The 18111-nt window shown below is 39.8% G+C and overlaps 1 protein-coding gene across 1 annotated transcript in view; it reads right to left on the bottom strand.

Annotated features, from left to right (window-relative positions):
* Positions 1-2236: 2236 nt before the first annotated feature.
* The window catches only part of MSH3 (mutS homolog 3), a 132534-nt gene continuing 116659 nt past the window's right edge, over positions 2237-18111 (bottom strand). Inside the window, exons 21-24 of the mRNA XM_054578546.1 lie at positions 16196-16382; positions 13324-13453; positions 7214-7379; positions 2237-2892 (exon numbers count right to left, since the gene is read on the bottom strand). Coding sequence (XP_054434521.1) covers positions 2784-2892; positions 7214-7379; positions 13324-13453; positions 16196-16382 — 592 coding nt within the window. The 3' untranslated portion in view covers positions 2237-2783. The remainder of the gene's footprint in view (positions 2893-7213; positions 7380-13323; positions 13454-16195; positions 16383-18111) is intronic.

The following is an 18111-nucleotide window of genomic DNA, read 5'->3' as shown; positions in this document are numbered from 1 at the left end:
ATGGATTTTTAATCCTTAGTGAAATGGCGTCATGATGATGAAAAGATGACTCTTTTCATTGGATTTCTAATCTTCAAGGGTTTGGTTTTCCTTTTTTCTTTCAACAAATATTTATTGGGGTCTATGGTATGCCATGCTTTGGTGTAAATAACAGATAAAGCAGAGAACAGACCAACCAGTTGTCAATCCAATGACAAATGTCGTCATTTGTAATCACAGAGACTAGTGGTTCACAAACCTGGCTGCGCATTACAATTACTTGGGGAAGCTTTAAAAAAGGAACTCTGTGCCTTGTCACATAGAAACCTGTACACATAAATGTTCACGGCAGAATTAGTCGTAAGAGCCAAAAAACAGAAACAACCACATGTGTATAGACTGATGAATGGATAAAAAAAAAATATGGCATATACGTAAAATGGAATCATTTTCAGTAATAAAAAAAGATGAAGTGCTGTTACATGCTACAACATGACAAACCTTGGAAAGTGTAGGCTAAATGAAAGAAGCCAGATACAAAGACCACGTATTGTGTGTTTCCACTCATAGGCAATGTCCAATATAGACAAACCTAGAGAGACAGAAAGCAGATTAGTGGCTGTCTAAAACTGGGGACTGGGGAGGAATGGGGAGTGAGAGTTAATGAGTACAGATGTCTTTTCTGGGTGATGAAAATGTTCTAAAATTGACTATAAGCATCCAAGAACGCCAATCAAAACTGCAGTGAGATATCACCTCACACCTGTTAGGATAAGTATTATCGAAAACACAAGTGATTAACACCATCGGCAAAGGTGTGGAGAAAAGCGTTGGTGGGAATGTAAATCGGTACGTCCTCTATGAAAAACAAAAAAATTAAAAACAGAACTACCATACAATCCAGAAATTCCACTCTGGGTTTATTTGCAAAGGAGACAAGATGAGTATCTTGAAGATGCTGTATTTAACTTTAGAACTGAAGCCCTAATCTGGTGTCTGTCCTGCAGTCTCCACGGCAGCGGTGCCGTCTCCATGGCTGGGACGCTGCCGCAACCTTCCCTTTCCCAATTCAGGAGGCGGCTGGAGATGAGCCTCGCTTAGAAACGCAGGCACCCGAGCTGGTCTTCTGATCTTGGAGCGCGTCTGACCTCCTGAAAACTGGCTGGCTGGCTAATTCCCTGCTTCACGGTGGAGAATCTAACCTGTAAGGTTCTACATTGTCACTTGCCAGACACCAGGTACTGCCACTGCCTGGAGACCATGCTCCTAGACCCCTCACCTGCGTGAACGTTGACATTGGCCTGGGCAAGCCAGACGTGTCCCAAAATGTCCACCTGGACATTAGCAGGGACCGCTGGTCCCTGCAGCCCCCTCAGGCATGGGCATGACACTCCTAGATTCACCTCCTTTTCTTGCTGGCCTGCTAGTAAGGTTACCTTTGAAGTCTTGTTAGAAAGAATAGCAAACATTTACAGTCGCATAGAGTGTACAGAAACATTGTTTATCAAGTACTGTCCTTTTTTAAAATTTAAAAAGTAAATTCCAGCTAATTCTATTTTGAAACAGTTTTGAGAATTTCAGTGTAAGTTCATATTTCTGGGGGGATGGTAGAATCAAAGTACATCAACACTCAAACTCCAAAAAGGCGGGGAATCAAAGGGCTCAGGTGTGAGTGCCTCAAACGGGTAACAACCCACTACTCTCCATCCACTTGGGGAGCCTATACTGACTCCCATGTTGAGAGGTCGCCGTTAGGGCCACTGCAGAAAATAATCTAAAGAAGAAATGAGAAACATGCCCATTAAATGTGCGGAAGACATTTAACTGAGCAGCAATAAAAAATGTGTGGGAAATAGGGTGGAGAACCTTTGTGCAAGATCATACATTTACAAACAAAAAGTACATGGAGATGAGAAGCCAGATTGTTAAGTGCTGTAAAAATCTCAGGGACACAGTTGAGCATGTGTCACGCTAACTATGCAGGGCGGGAGCACTGTTATCAAGCCACAAAGCTATAAGTTCAGTACCAGAGATCATACATTTGTATATTGGTTAGTACAAAGGTCCAAAATGAATAAGCTCAGGTCTGTGTATTTTGTAGGAGCAGCAATCTTGGTTCCAAAACTGAACTGTAAAAGTAACAACTGCCAGAAGGTTGAAAACCCCAAAATTAAACAAAAAAAAAATTTTTTAATTTCTAACAAGTATTTATTAAGTGTTTATTACTTGAATGAGTGACAAATAATTTCATCCAACAATCTTTAAATTGCTTAAAACTGACAACATTCAACTTCTCAAATTTCATATGATCTTTTCCCTTCTGTTCTCCAGTTTCTAAAAGCTTGTTAAGTCTAGGTCTTGTCAAAAATTCTTATGCTCAGAGTGAATAAACCGGTGGCATTATAAAATCATTTTAGTGCAAAAGAAAAGGGAAATTCTTACCAGATATTTCACCCAGTTACAAATTATCTAAACAAATGCAAATAGAAATTAAAATTTTATATAACTCTCTAGAAAATCATAAATATTCTACCACTTTAGGCTTTCCTTAGATTTTTATTTTATGTGAAACTTACCATCCCTGAAATTTTCTAATTATATAGCACAGGTTTTCATATTCAAAAGTGTTTATATTTTAAGTCAGGATGAAACAGACTTTCTACACAAAAGCTCTGTTTCTAATAGGAATATCCCATGGCCATGTTTTCTGCTCACACAAAGATGGGCTGTGACTGGAGAGCTGTTTTGTATGGTTGGTGTTTTTCATTCTTTAGTTCTTGTTAAAAACATAGTCTTCATTTCAATCAGGAAGAGGAGTCTGTAATTTCTTCCATTTCAAACTCGTCTGCCCACTTTTGCAGGTCTTTTGTATCATTTATCGTCCATAATTTTGTAAAACATTTCAGCCTTTTCCTGGAGAGAAAATAAAATACTATTTATTTTATATATGAAATGGTTGGGGAACAATACATCTCACTGAAAGCTATGAAGAGGCTATGACATCAGAACCCATGGCTGGGCCCTGTGGTTGGGAAGCTCTGTCAGCAGCTGGTGAGAGGAGGTTTCAGGGCCGCTGCTACCATCAAGGGACCGAGGTTATCGACCAGCACTATTGCCTGCAGGAGGGGAGAGCCCAGCTTCCTCCCTTTTCTGACTCAGCCAGAGGCTGTGTATGCTCACAGGATAAAAAGTAAAATTGATTTAAGAAAATAAAGCTAGCTAATGAAAGGGTAAAATGCCAACATAACACAGACCTGCTTTTTCCTGCAGAATGCAACCCATTTACGTGCTCAGGGGCTGGAGCCGGCGCATCTGAGTTTCCAGTACTGCTCCACCACCACCGACCTGTGTGGCCCTGGTTTCTTGGTCAGTTTCCTACCCAGGCTTGGCCTCATTTTCCCCAACTCTAACATGGGGATTACAACAGTACCATGGGGATTATCACGCAAGGTTTTTATACAGATCAAATGAGTTAATGTACATAAAGCAATAGGAACAATAACTGGGTTAGTAAATACTGCCCAGGCTTGTTTCTGTGCACAGTAATATTTATCATTTGATAAATATTAGCTATTATAACAAACCCACACCAATGCCCAAGATTTGGTTTGAATTCTTTGATCTGGTCAAGAACTGATGAAATAAGGACTTTTAGTGAAAAGGTAAAACAAAGATTATAGTGTCCTGATAAATTGTCCGATTCCATACCAATGCAACCCCTTATTACAATTCTCTTTCTTGTGAAGATAACTTTCTAGATTTCAGAATGTCACCTATTAGTTGGAAGGGTTAAAATATTTATAAATTATCTATGAATTTCATTGCCTTTGATTTTTAGGCTATATAGTAACAACACATTGCAATGTATCTTTTGTAGTGAAATTTTATTCTAGTTTCTTTAGGGAAACAGAAAAATCATAGCAAGACAACAAAAGAGGAGTTAAAATTGTCTTTGGCAAAAAACTAGGGCTAAGTTTATTTTTAAACTCTCATAGATGATTACTTTTCTCTCTGGATGAATTTTATATTAATCTATTTGGTAACAAATGATTAGAAATGGGTTGTTGCTGATTACATCATTTGCTTTAATTTGACACTGCAGAAATGACCCAGAAGAGACTGTCAACAAAGAAAGCTACAGGTCATTTGTACGCCAGCACTTTGGACCTGGACAACCACCACTTACTATGGCAAGGTGTGAGCGCAAGGCTGGACCACAAGAAGAAGGAAGAAGAGAAAGAGAAGTTGGTTGCACACTCTACTTTAGTATAGAAGTTGGCAATTGTTTCTTTAACTAATACTAGGTATCAATATTTAAATTTGATCATGATTTCCAGAATAGAAAATTATTATTATAATATGGTGGACAGGCAAGATTTTCTATGTGACCCCCCGACCTGTCCACTCATGGTCATTGTTATTAACCAAAGCAGTAATGTCCTACGCTCCCTCCCGGAAAATCACACTCTCCCTCCAGGTAGGTCAGGAGTCAAGCATGAGAAAGATGAAGAAATAATATATTAGGTTGTGTGGTAATAGAATCTTATATTTAGGCAACAAAAGGCTAAATTTATTATATATTAATGTGATATTTTCCTAGGAATATCTTCCTTCCAAAATACATCTCGGGTTTAGTTGACTACTAAACTACATACTGACTACATACAGGCTGGATATCAGGGTAAAGGGTGGAATGCATTCACATAATTATTCTAGGGGAGAGAGAGAGGGCAAGTTTATAAGGAAATATTTGTCAGAAACAAATCCACTGGGACTGGACTTCTGGTCAAGATGGAGACGTACATAAATGTGCCTTGCCTCCTCGCACAACTACAGCAATAATTACAACTAGACTACAAAACAAGTAACACCCAGAATCATCAGAAAATCAACCCGTGTGGAAGTCTGACAACCAAGGAATTAAGCCACGTTCATCCAGACAGGTAGGAGGGGTGAAGATGCAGAGACACGCGGAGAGGTAGAGAGGCGTGGAGAGACACAAAGACACAAGGTGCGCGGTCCCACATCCACATGTGGTGAAATAAAATTGGGAGGGATCCCTTGGGAGCAGGGGATCCCAGGCCCAGACCAGACCACCCAGCCCAGGGTTCCAGGGCCAGAAAGATAAGTTCCCAGACTTATTAATAAGATAATTTCTGGCTATAAAAACTAGTGGGAGTTCAGGCAGTGGAAGAAACTGCCAGATTCTCAGGAGTCTCCTCTTAAAGGGCCTGGAACTGACTTGGAACTTACACAGACTCACTCCGAGATACAGCACCAGGGCAATAGCTGGAAGGGCACCAGTGGCATATGGGGAGAAACTGAAGCAACAGGGCAAGTGCCAGGGGACAGTTTCCTCCTGGGCAAAACTCCAGAGGCCAAGCAGCAGCGCTGTCTCCTCTCCGAGCCTTCCCAACACAGAGCCACAGAATAGTGACATGGGTTGCCCTACCCTGGCAATTACCTAGGGCTCCATCCCATTTAACTTATAGGTGCACTTTTCTACAAAAGGCCACACTACTAAGACAGGGAGTCAAAGCAACTCTACCTAATACACAGAAACAAACACAGGGAGGCTGCTAAAATGAGGAGACAAAGAAATATGGCCCAAATGAAAGAACAGAAGAAAACTCCAGAAAAAGAACTAAAAAAAAATGGAAATACAGAGTTGAAAACACTGGTTATCAGGATGCTCAAGGAACTCACTGGGTACTCCAACAGCATAAAAAAAGAAATGAAGGTTACATTAAGTGAAATAAAGAAAAATCTGTGGGGAGCCAACAGTGGAGGGGATGAAGCCGAGAATCAAATCAACAATTTGGAATAAAAGGAAGAAAACAACATTCAATTAGAACAGCAAGAAGAAAAAAAGAATTTAAAAAAATCTGGTATAAGGACTCTCTGGGACATCTCCAAACATATCAACATCCAAATCATAGGGATGCCAGAAGGAGAAAAGGAAGGGCAAGAAATTGACAACTTATTGGAAAACAATAATGAAAGAAAGCTTTCCTAATTTCGTGAAGAAAATAGACATACAAGTTCAGGAAGCACACAGTCCCAAACAAGGTGGACCCAAAGAGGACCACAGCAAGACACATCATAATTAAAATGCCAAAGGTTAAAGATTAGGAGAGAATCTTAAAAGCAGAAAGAGAAAAACAGTTAACTACATAAAACTTTCAGCTGATTTTTCAAAAAGAAACTTTGCAGGCTAGAAGGGACTGGCAAGAAGTACTGAAAGTGATGAAAGGCAAGGACCTACAACCTGGATTACTCTCTCCAGCAAAGCCATCATTTAGAATGGAAGGGCAGATAAAGTCCTTCCCAGACAAGATGAAGTTAAAGGAGCTCATCCTCACTAAGCCCTTATTATATGAAATGTTAGAGGGAATTTTATAAGAAAAAGATGATAAAACTATGAACATTAAAATGGCAATAAATTCACAACTATCAACAACTGAATCTAAAAAAACAAGCTACGCAAACAAGCAGAACAGAAACAGAGTCATAGACACGGAGATCATTGGGAGGGGGAATGGAGAGGATGGGGGGAAAGAAGCACAAATTGGTGGGTATAAAATAGACAGGGGCATGTTAAGAACAGAAATGGAGCAGCCAAAGAACTTACATGCACAATCCGACCCATGGACATGAACTAAGGGGTGGGGACTGCTGGAGGGAATGGGGGTGCTAGGTGGAGGGGGCAGAGAGGGGGAAATTAGGACAACTGTAATAGCATAATCAATAAAACATACTTTTAAAAAATCCACAAAGTTACATGTAGATACTCATGACAATTACCTTGTTGCATAATACTATTATTTTTATTCATGTCCTGACAGAATCCTTAATTTCTGAAGGCAAACATTACATATCTATCTGAATGCAATATATGAAAAAAGAGGTACCCCAAAGATCTTATATATTAAGGTTTCTTTTAGTAATTGTTTGAACAAATGAATGTTTTAAGCAACTAATGTGTTGGCACACATTAAGGAGTTAACTTAATTCTTCATTCAGAAAAAATGACAGAAAAACCAATTTATCAACTTAATAGATAGAGATCTGACTAGAGAAGCAGACTGAATTCACATAAGCTTTGGGAAAGTTTTCATTTACTGTAATTAAATGCTTCAGAGTATTTGAAGAGGTGCTTAAAGGACAATTTTCTTCCTTGGACAACTTGGAAGGTTTCATTATAAATAAAAAAATGCAACACAATCATTCCGACCTTTTCATATTTACTAATCCTTCCAGCTCTTTTGACTTGCTGGCTGCTTTCTTTAAAATCTCTCCAGGAACATCTGCTAGTTTAGCCACATTTAGTCCGTAACTCCTTGCTGCAATTCCTCTGGTTATTTGATAAAGAAAAGTGACAAAATCAGGGGCTTCTTCGCCTATAAGAAAACAAAGTAAAAACAAAAAAGGAGATTAAGAAAACCATGCCTAAAAGTTGAAAACTATTAGAGGATTAAATAAGACATATAGGTTTTTATAACTTTAATAAAATTTACAATCTGAAAAAGAAAATGATTGTTCCTTATCACCTGTTAGCTCCTTTGATCAATTTTACATATCCAGAAAAAGGATAAATACTGTTTGAAAATGCTTTTGCATTTAGGACCTTTTAGCTTACTTAGAATAGTTTTTAAAAGTGATTCATTACAGGCTAAGAAACAGTTTTATGCTGCTTACTGAAAAATTTGAAGTGAAAATTTGAAATTTGATCTATATCAAAAAGAGAGTGATCTGATTGATACATGCTACACTATAATTTCTCCTTTAAAAACAGTTTTAAAAATGTGTTACTCCACTGAGAATGTGTTCAAACAGTCTTGTATGAATGCGCTCTGTAAAGCAACATACATAAAAGCTGTTTCTAAAAGTGCGAAAAACAAAACAACAAAAACAGATAAGGAAATATTACATGTTGCACAGTGTGATTAAGATGGAGAAATTCTGGTTTATTAAATATCCTAGCAACCAAGAGTAATGTATATATAGAAGTGGATACTGTTCAGCACCACTGAGATCCCACTTAGGACTGACGGCTCTGTACCCCACCTGTCAAAAGGTTGTTAGCCGGCGACCCTGAGCTGCTGCCCTCTTTAGGAACTGCCTTAGCTGAACAGAGCTGCCTCACCCAAGGTCAGATCGATCGTCTAGAGCAGCCTGCACCCAGTGACCGGCTGCTGTGCAGGTGGGTAGGCAGCCTCAGAGATGGCCGCCGAAGATCCCTGCCTCCTGTGTTCATGCCCTGTCAGTTCCTCTCCGTGAGCGCACACTGGACCCAATGACTTGCTTCCCATGAACAGAATGTGGCAAAAATGATGGGATGTCACTTCTGAGATTAGATTACAAGACAGTGGCCTCTGTCTTGGGCACTCTCACATGCTGCTTGCTCGGAGGGAAGCCAGTTGACACGTGGGCTGCTCTAAGGAGAGGCCCATATGGAAAGAAACGGGTGTCTCCGGGCAACAGTCGGTGAGGGCCTGGAGCCTGCCAACAGCCCCTGAGTGGGCTGGGAAATGGATTTCACTAGTCAAGCCTTGATGCGGCTTCTGCCCCCGTCCACACCTTGCTTGTAGCGTTGGGAGAGAAGGTGGGAGGTAGAAGTGTCCGCTCAGCTGTCCGTGGATGCCTGACCCACAGAAATTAGGAGATAGTAGTGTTTGCTATTTTAAGATGCTCTGTTTTGGGGTAATTTGTTATGCTACAATAGGTAATGAATAAAGGGTATAAGGCCTGACCCCCTCACCCCAAGCTGAGGTACCTCTGAAGGACCAGCCCAGCCTCAGAGCTTCCGGCGGGGCTGGCTGGAGCCTCGCGGCTGCATCACAGCCCAGCCCTGCCCAGCCCTGCCCTCAGTGTTGATCTCGCTGCACCCCTCGGCACCCCTCTGGCATGCAAATCTGAGGTTCAGCTTCCTGGGGAACCCAGCCTACCTCACATGTGCATACATATGAATGAAAAACTTTCAAGGAACTGGGATATAATGAAATGCAATAATACAAACACAATGCTGCATACCGTTTAATCTTTGATCAATCTAAAGCACCTGGGGATTATGCAGCTTTTATTATAAAATTCAATTTAATGGCACTGTGTTGCAAAAATGTCCAAGATGAACAAGATTTACAATGATTTCTGATACCCTAATATACTTACTGTAAGTTTATCAAGAGACTTTTCTCATACATTTTTTCATTTGATAAATGTGTATGCATTGTTCTTTTATCAGCTGAAAACTAAAACATCAGGAGTGAACACAACAGAAAAACAGAAGAATGGAATTTTCCTTAACATCCTCTAAGAATCTGGCAACAGGCAAATAACACCTTTTGAAGGGTGGGTACTGGAGGTGGGAGGTGAAAAGAATGCTGACACTCTGGGGAATGCACAGACTCCAACTTGCATTACAAAGCGCTAAGAATACCTTTCGCCTCCAAATAGAACTTAAGGAACACAAAGAACAGGTGAAGAAGGAGGTGGGAACAGACGAGGAAAAGAATGGAGAAACCAGTGCCTGCTAACCCGGATAATGTTTTGCTACCGGCAATGCTCACAAAACAAAAAGTAAAGTGAACAGCAGCAGGCAATCAAAAAAGCAAACTCTTCTCATCTTTAAGACAAATATTTCCTTTTCTTAAAAGAAAAAATTGTATTTATTTATTTTCAGAGAAAGAGAGGGAGAGAAAACATCAATGTGTGGTTGCCTCTCATGCACCTCCAACCAGGGACGTGGCCTGCAACCCAGGCATGTGCCCTGACTGGGAATCGAACCAGGAACCCTTTGGTTCACAGGCCGGCACTCAGTCCACTGAGCCACAACAGCAAGGGCAAGACAAATATTTCCTTTATCACTTCAACAGGGTTAGTCCAAACTGATCTCCCTCATGCTGGCCTTCCTAAGAAAAAGATTCATTCATCTGTCTGTCCATGTACAATTCATCCATCCCTTCATCCTTTTCTGAAAGCCTACTAAATGCTACAAACTCTTTACTTAAGCATTTTTATTTTTTCCCCTCATATAGATACATAATATATACAGCTATAAAATGCTTTTTACATTTGATATAGCTATCAAATAGAGTTAAATTATATAAAATAGTATATTGTTCTAAATAATTTCTTAATATCCCTCAGTATTAATTATGGTAGTTTTCATACCATCAAAGTAAATAAAGTGACCACTCTTCCATAATAAGCTGGGGGAACTCTTTTTATAATGATGTTCTACCTTGACTGTCTCCCGCCCTTGTCCTTAAGCTCCTCTTTGAAGGGGGGGGGGAGGGGCGGGGGGAAGGGCTAGAGAATATGTGCAGTGGAAAGTGAAGGCAGAGAGAACAAAGTGGAACAGGTGGTAAAAACAAGTCATTTCTTTACAGCCCCACAATAAAAATTCTTGGTAAGAACTTTCCTTATAAGCTATGACCATTTCTTAAATGGATATTATTGAAAAGCTTATCTGACACTGCTGAGAGTAAGCAAAAGCAGAAATTCATGTTTCTGCTTTTTAGAGGGAAATAGCAAAAATCTGCTTTAAAGCCAAATTTCTACAGGCAATTATTAAAGAGATGTGTCCTGATCAAATAGACTCTGAAATCACTTTTAAGGGCCAATTCATTAAATTTTGAGGTTAGGTGACTTGTCCAAGATTTTATAGTCTGGAATAACCAGAAACACAGGTTTCTTTCAGGCCCACTGCTTTATCTACCATATCATGGGAAATAGATAAACACGGTATCTTGGAAGCCACCCAAAGGGACATTGGGAGTATTTTACTGGTGAGCCATGTAATGGCCTCTAATTTAGACAGAAGAGGAGTTAGGTTAGAAATATTAGATGAAGCATAGCAATAGCCAGGAATAACATAGGAAGTGAGCAGACAATGGAGCAATGCTTCAAATTATTTGAGTGACAATGATTTTCAACCTGAAGTTCTAGCCCTTGCTAAATTATAAATCAAGTATGAAGGCATAATGGAGACATGCCATCCAGGCAAAATCTCAAATATTTTATCTCCTTTAGTTGATATTATTAGTATCTATTCCACCCATAAAGAAAATCCTGATGTATAAAAGAGTTAACTCCCTGACCATTTAACTCAGGGAACAGTGTTCTCATATCCAGCTCCAAAAGTTGATCGTGATTACAATCTAGGCAGGTCAAAGTGAGCCCTGCCAACTCACTTCCAAGAACTGGTTTGAGAATAAGCACATGATTCAATTCTGAAAGGGAGACGGGACAATGATGAGATGCTAGTGAGCCTCTGAGAAAAGTCCCCTTGCTCCCAAGACAAAGCCACAGGAAATGCTGACCCCTTCTCTTCCTTTGGACATTGTCAAGTCTGGATGTAATGCCGGAAAGGGCTGCAGCCTTCTTGCCACTAGCGTGACGAGGAAGCAGCAGGGCCGGGAGTGGGAGCCTGGAGAAGTGAGGACAGGAGCTGTCACGGGAGATTATATACATCCTCAGTGTTTGAGGCAGTGTGAGTTCAGGTGCTCTGTTACTTGCCGTCAAAGGCACAGTGGAGAGGGTAAGAGAACCCCTGAGAGAGTGGTCACAGCAGGTCTCAGGACAACAGCTGGGCGACCTGCAGAGTAATCAGGTCAGGCCAGCGGGAGAACAAAGGGCTCCAGGAGGGACGGTCCCAGTGGGGAAGAGTGGGGTCGGTAGATTCCATCCCGTGCAAAAGTGTTCAGAGGTGTTTTACAAAACTATCGGAGGGTACAGGGAGAGTCAACCACAAGTGCAAATAACACAATGAAATGAAAAATAAAAACAAGGCAATTACTACCTTCGAGGAAGCAGAAAAAGTCGTACACGGAAGAAAATGTACTTATCTTCATACCTGGTTCATGAGCAAGCCATATTTACTGTCAATAATAGTGAAAACAATGAATATGAATTTTAAAAAAAGCGAAATGACTATACTGAGATGAGAGAGGAAGGGAAAGCTGAAGTCCTCCACCTAACACAACGAGAAGTCAATCAGTATTAAGTCAAGCTGATGAACCAAGAGAGAAGAAACGAGAAGAAATGGAGAGAAGAGTTGAAAGCAGTTGCTTTCAGACTGGGATGGGGGGTGGGCAAGGAGCGAGGAGGCAGAAGCAGGGGACTGCTGACTGGCAGCTTGGACCTTTAAGCATCATTTAATTTTTAAAATTATGTTCATGAATAAAATTTCAAATCACTAAAAAAGAACAAAAAAAAGGGTAAAACACAAGGTGTTAGGCTCTGGGTTAGTAGTCAGTTTGTATCAAATGCTTATCCCTGACCCTTCCCCATTGGCAGACTCCATTTTGTTTATCCCACTGAGTTTTAGCTTATAAGCTCCTCCTGTCACTTTGGATGCAGATTAATCGATATGAAACTGCTTCCATGAGATAATTTATGATGTGTTTTTCAAGACTGCATACTGGTGAAAGGCAAGAATTGCTTAACATTACTTTATCTTAGGTCCAGTGCTTTGTTTTATTTGGGTTAGTTGCCTGATTTCTTTTTCAGGTCCATCCTTATGGTTCTTCCAAAATAAAATTTGGACTCTGGAGTGTCTTGGATAATGGATTTTCCATAATAGCTCATCAACTGTGTAAACCATCACTGGCCGATAGGTTGGTGGCCTTAAAAAATTACCACCACAGGAAAAACGCTATGCTAAAATCTACTATATTACACATAGCACTTGATTTGTTTCTGTTGGCTAATGGTGTTCTCTTTCATGAAATGTCTCGTTTCTAATGTAAGTAAGAGCAAAGGCTAGGGGAAATGCTGCAGACCCCGCAGAGAGTTCTAGCAGAGTAAGCAAGAGCCTGCCAGCGGTGGACATGGGTTCGAGGCTCAGTTCAGCCTCCATACTGGGGGCTGATATGGGCAAGCTATATGCTTCATCTGTCTGACGTTCAGTTTCCTTGTCAAATTACAATAAAATATGTCCAGTGGAGAACATGGTGCTTAGTAAGTAATTAACATTAAGTAATGTTTTGGGGGAAATATTAGACACTTTAAAAGATGACTAATTATACCCTGCACTTGACTGTTAGGGCATCTTTCCTGAGATCAATCTAAGAGGAAAACCTAAATGTCTCCCCCAACCTCACCCTCTTGTAAAAAATTAGATTAGGAACACTAGGGAAAGACTCAAAGATGGCAAGGAGAAATGTGAACTCTATTTGATCCAAAGCTTAGGGAACATTAATTTGGACAAATAATATTTACAATCAATATTCACAGCTTTTACTTTTAGCAAGCAGTAAGTTCATGTTCCTATAAGCTTAAAGTTATCAAACATGAAAACTAACAACATTCTATTGTACCTATAACAGGAATGTTCCATACCTGGATCTTGTTTGCGTTCATCCTCACTGACCAAGAATCCCATGTGATAATTCCCCACCTGCTGTGAGTAATTTTTCTCTAATTCACAAACTGGAGGATAATGGGTCACAAACAGGGTTAAAGATTTAACCTAAAGTGATAAGACATATAATAAATGTTATTTTAAATTTTTATTTAAATGGAAGTTTTCCCAATTTTCTGTTTTGAAGAATTTTAAGTCTTCATTAAAGTTGCAAGTAAAGTAAAATGAATACCCACATACTCTTTATCCGACAACCATTAATATTTTGCCACATTTCCCTTTCCTTCCTCCCTCCCCACTCTACACATGCTCGTTCTCTCATTTCTGAATCATTTGAATATCATGACACTTCATCCCTGCCTTCTAAGAACAAAAATATTCTCCTATATAATCAGAATAAAATTATTACACTCAAGAAATTTAACATCAATATATTGCTATTATATTCAACATATAGCCTATAAATTTCCCTAAACTGTTCCATTAATGTTCTTCATAAATGTTCTTTTTTTTAATTGAGGATCATTCAGTGCACTTAGTCATGTCTCTTTAATTTCCTTTAGCCTAGTAGAGTTCCCCAGCTTTTTTTGTCTTTTATGACACTAACAGTTTTAAGTATCTGAGAGCTGTTTCAACTAACATCCGTCAATTTAGATTTGACTGATTGTTTCTTCCTGACTAGATTCAAATTACAGCTTATTGCCACGAATATCACATATCTACACAGGTGACACACCCTTTTCAGTGCATCGCAGGTAGCACGAATCAATTTGACCCCTTACTGGGTGGGGGTCCTAAATGTGAATCTGGTTTAAGCAGGTGCCCAGAAGATCCCCTCATTGTCCTGATACCTTTCTCCTTTGAAATTAATAAATATCTTGGGGGGATACTGTACTTTGAGTCTCCAACATTCTTTCATCCAAAGGTTTTACCACCTAATGATTATGAGTGCCTGAATCGGCTATTATTACGGTGGTTACTAAATTATTAGTTGACATTCTATAAATAGTGTTTTGCCTTCTCCCGACCCTACCTCCACCACTTTAAAATTTATTTTTACTTTGTTGGTATTAGTATGGATTCAATGGATGCCCTTTAATAAGCATCATTCCAAAGTACACATTATTACGTATTATAGAAATCCCTATCTTGAGGGAAGTTAACACCAAATCATGGTCTAAAAATTAGTAGAAGAGGGTCATTAAATTGAAGGACTCCAGTTTTGATTCATCTGCCATTCATCTTATGAAAAGTCAGAACAAGGGCCTTCTCTCTCACAACAATTACAAACAGTGCTATTGAGGCAAGGTTTCTGTGACAAGCTGCTCTTCCAGTCTTCCCTGAAGGGTCTCGAGGGCCTGCCCTGAGCGGACAGGCATTTCTCGCCAGGAGACCTAGGGTCTGCACTACAGCGCCGCCCCCTCGACGCCACGCTAACCTGCAGCAGCAATGCCTGGCCTCCCCACTATGCCTCTCTGATCTCTTTCCCCCTTCTTAGCAATCAAAACACACCATGAAAATACGGATGTTCCTCCGTAAAACGGTTAGAGACTCTTGTTCCAGAAGAATGTTCTTCAATGACTTCCCTCTAAGATAAATTTTATCGCAAAATAGCACTTTCTCTATTAACATTTAAAATATCCAAAAACTGTTAAAGAAGCAATGACAAATTCAGTTCTGTCATAATTTGTTCCTGAAGGTACTTAAATGAATCTCTGAAATATTACCAAACTGGGGAGATGAAGATTTTGGGGACCATGCTAAAGAGACTTATTTAAGAAAAAGAAGATAGTCAAAACTATGAATAATAAAATGACAATAAATACACTCCTGTGAACAAATGAGTCTAAAAAACAAACTAAACAAACAAGAACAGAGACAGAATCATGGATGCGGAGAGTGTTTTGATGGTTGCCAGAGGGGAAGAGGACTGGGGGGATGGGTGAAGGAGCGAGGGGATTAAGAAGCACCAATAGGCAGATACGGAGTAGCCATGGGGATGCAGAGTGCAGTGTAGGAAATGCAATAGCCAAAGAATACACATGACCCATGGACATGAACAATGGCGTGGGGACCGCCTGACAGAGTAGGGGGTAATGGGTGGAGGGGGTCAAAAGGGCAAAAACTGGGACAACTGTAATAGCATAATCAATAAAACATAATTAAAAATAAAATGAGGGAAACACATAGAGACAAAAGGATAAGAAAGTGGAGAACAAGAGAGAAAAAGAAAAACCGAAGAGGAGATAAGGCTCAGGGGCAGGTGATAGAAAGAGAGGGAGAGAAACGGAGAGACCAAAATGAACAAAGACAGAGGGGTTCAATAAAAGGTGAGAGGTTGAAAAGATAACAGGGACTGAGAGTTTGACACTCAAAATTTCACACTGAGATGCTTAGAAAAACACTTTGAAAACAGACACGCAGTGTAGGAAGGCTGTTACTGAAACATAGGAAGACATAGAGGTAAGATCAAAGATCTCATATCAAGATACTTTAGGATATTGTTACAAAAAATATGTCACAGGGTAAAAAATGGCACTATCTTCTTATTGTTCTTTCCTCAAGGATTGGTTTGCAGATGGATGGTCCCTGCTCTTGATACTCAGCTTCTCACAAATAACGAGATACAGTTGTTGATGAAAATATTGCCAGGGAGGAACATAACAGAATTACAAACATTATTTAGGGTCAATCTATCTGAGCACAATGTATACCATCCAAATAATCGATTGCAGTAGTAGGGTCAATTGTAACAATTAAAGACACTTTTGAGTACGTAGGAACTGAAGTCAGGAAAACAATTTGTATAGTATGTACCATTCATGTACAAAATATATGCAAGATACTTACATCTCTAATAAAATGCTCAAGCGTAGCATAAGCAATGGCAATTCCGTCGTGGGTGCTCGTCCCTCTTCCCAACTCATCCATGATAACCAGGGACTGCGGTGTTGCTTTTCTTATTATTTCTGCCGTGTCAGTCAGTTCCTCCATGAATGTACTCTGTCCTTTATATATGTTATCGGCAGCACCCATCCTACAAATAAGATGAAGGACAATTTTCCTCTGAATTTGACTATTAGGAAACCAGGCATTATTTTCTGAACAATAAATATAAAGATGCTGAGGGTTCTATGCGTCTTGAGCCAGGAAGAGCTGAAATTACGTAAAACTAAAGAAAACATATATTGGATATAAAGAGTGCCTAAACATCAAATTGCACCTTTTAGAAACATTCTGAATAGAAGAATCTGAGTACTTCGACAGAGCTCCTGAAAAGAAGAGACATTTCTCACTCTGCCTTTTTTCTGACATCTCAAACCAAAGTTTTGGTACTTTCAGGGGAAAACAGTGTTTCTCTATGTCATTGTGTTTAAAGTCCACAAGTAGAAGAATATTAAGAATTAAAGGCTTTTTCCAGTGTTTCCTTCACTGATATTATGAACTAAAGTGCCATGTTGACATACGAGAAAACCTTTCTACTAAAAACTAGAATTATAAATGTTTTGTAACTTCAGACACCTGATACAGGTTCCTAAATTTGACTTCGTGGTACATAGTTCTCGGAGAGGTCAACAAACAGGTCCAAAAGATGTAAGGGTTTCTTTCCTATAAGACTTCTTAGAGCCTTTAATACTGCCTTTCTCTAACATTTAACCATGAACCCCTACAACTTCCTACGGAGCACCTTGTGACGATAGAACACATTTGATCTGTCGAACACATCTGGAAAAACATCCATTTAGTACAAAAAGAACCTGAAAAAATAAAAGAATATTTAGGTAACACTCACTCAATGTTATGCAGGTAATAGTAAAACCTAGAATTCAGATTTTCAACACTGGACCCACCTTTTTGAATTCCAGTAACTATTTTCTCAGCAAAGTACCTTTATCAATGCAGTTTTGTTGCAACAGTTCACAAGTGACCTACAGAAGCATGATGTACCTTTGATTTCAGGAGGAAAAGCGGCTCACACCTCCTGTGGCTGGAGCCCTGTCTGGCGGGGCGGGGGGCGGGGGGGCGGGGGGGTAGGACCTGCAAGGGACCCCAAGACGGCGGAGCCTGAGGAGGGCCACTCTAGTGACCGGTGGCACTTGGCATCTGTGACGGGGCTGGTATGGCTTCAGCAACACTGCTGTCACTTTTATCCATTTTAAAATCAATGGCTACATGGCATAATTTATGAAATGCTGCGAGCTTAGAAGCAGTCAGGCTACTGTTTCAAAGTTCAAACACTGTTATTTACGCCTTCATTTTCAATGTTTACTAATATGTCCCCTGCCGCAAAGCAAGAGCCATACAGTTTCCCATCTCTGCAGCCACTCTGAATTGTTCAGAATCGTGTTTGACTGCCATTTAACACTGACTGGGTTTATTCTTGACAGGTTGTGAGCTGGCAAAAAGAACAAATCTTAGGCTGATAATAAAATAGCTCTGGTAAGGCAAATATTCGGGGGGGGCGGGGTCATGATTCTTAAGAATTAGAATAACAAGCAAGCACTGGATGAGATTTCAATGCAATAGTTTTGAGTATTGTCGTTAAGTGCTTCCTAGAAACCCAACAGTAACAGAGTGGTCTCACTGGCAATGTCAGGAATTGGAGAATGCTCTTTGGGAGAAATATTCAAAGGTGAGATTTCAAATCAGAAAGAAAGGATGAATGATGAATCAATAAAAAAGATGCTAGCTAATTGGTTATTTCAGAAAAAAAAAAGTGTGTCTCTACTAAACAATATTCCAAAATAAATTTATATGGATTTAAA

This window comes from Pteronotus mesoamericanus, unplaced genomic scaffold, assembly GCF_021234165.1.
Source record: "Pteronotus mesoamericanus isolate MK-2021 breed Mesoamerican mustached bat unplaced genomic scaffold, CSHL_Meso_final contig_50, whole genome shotgun sequence".
Lineage (NCBI taxonomy): Eukaryota > Metazoa > Chordata > Mammalia > Chiroptera > Mormoopidae > Pteronotus > Pteronotus mesoamericanus.
The sequence above is the reverse complement of the archived record's forward strand: the minus strand, read 5'-3'. Positions and strand labels throughout refer to the sequence as shown.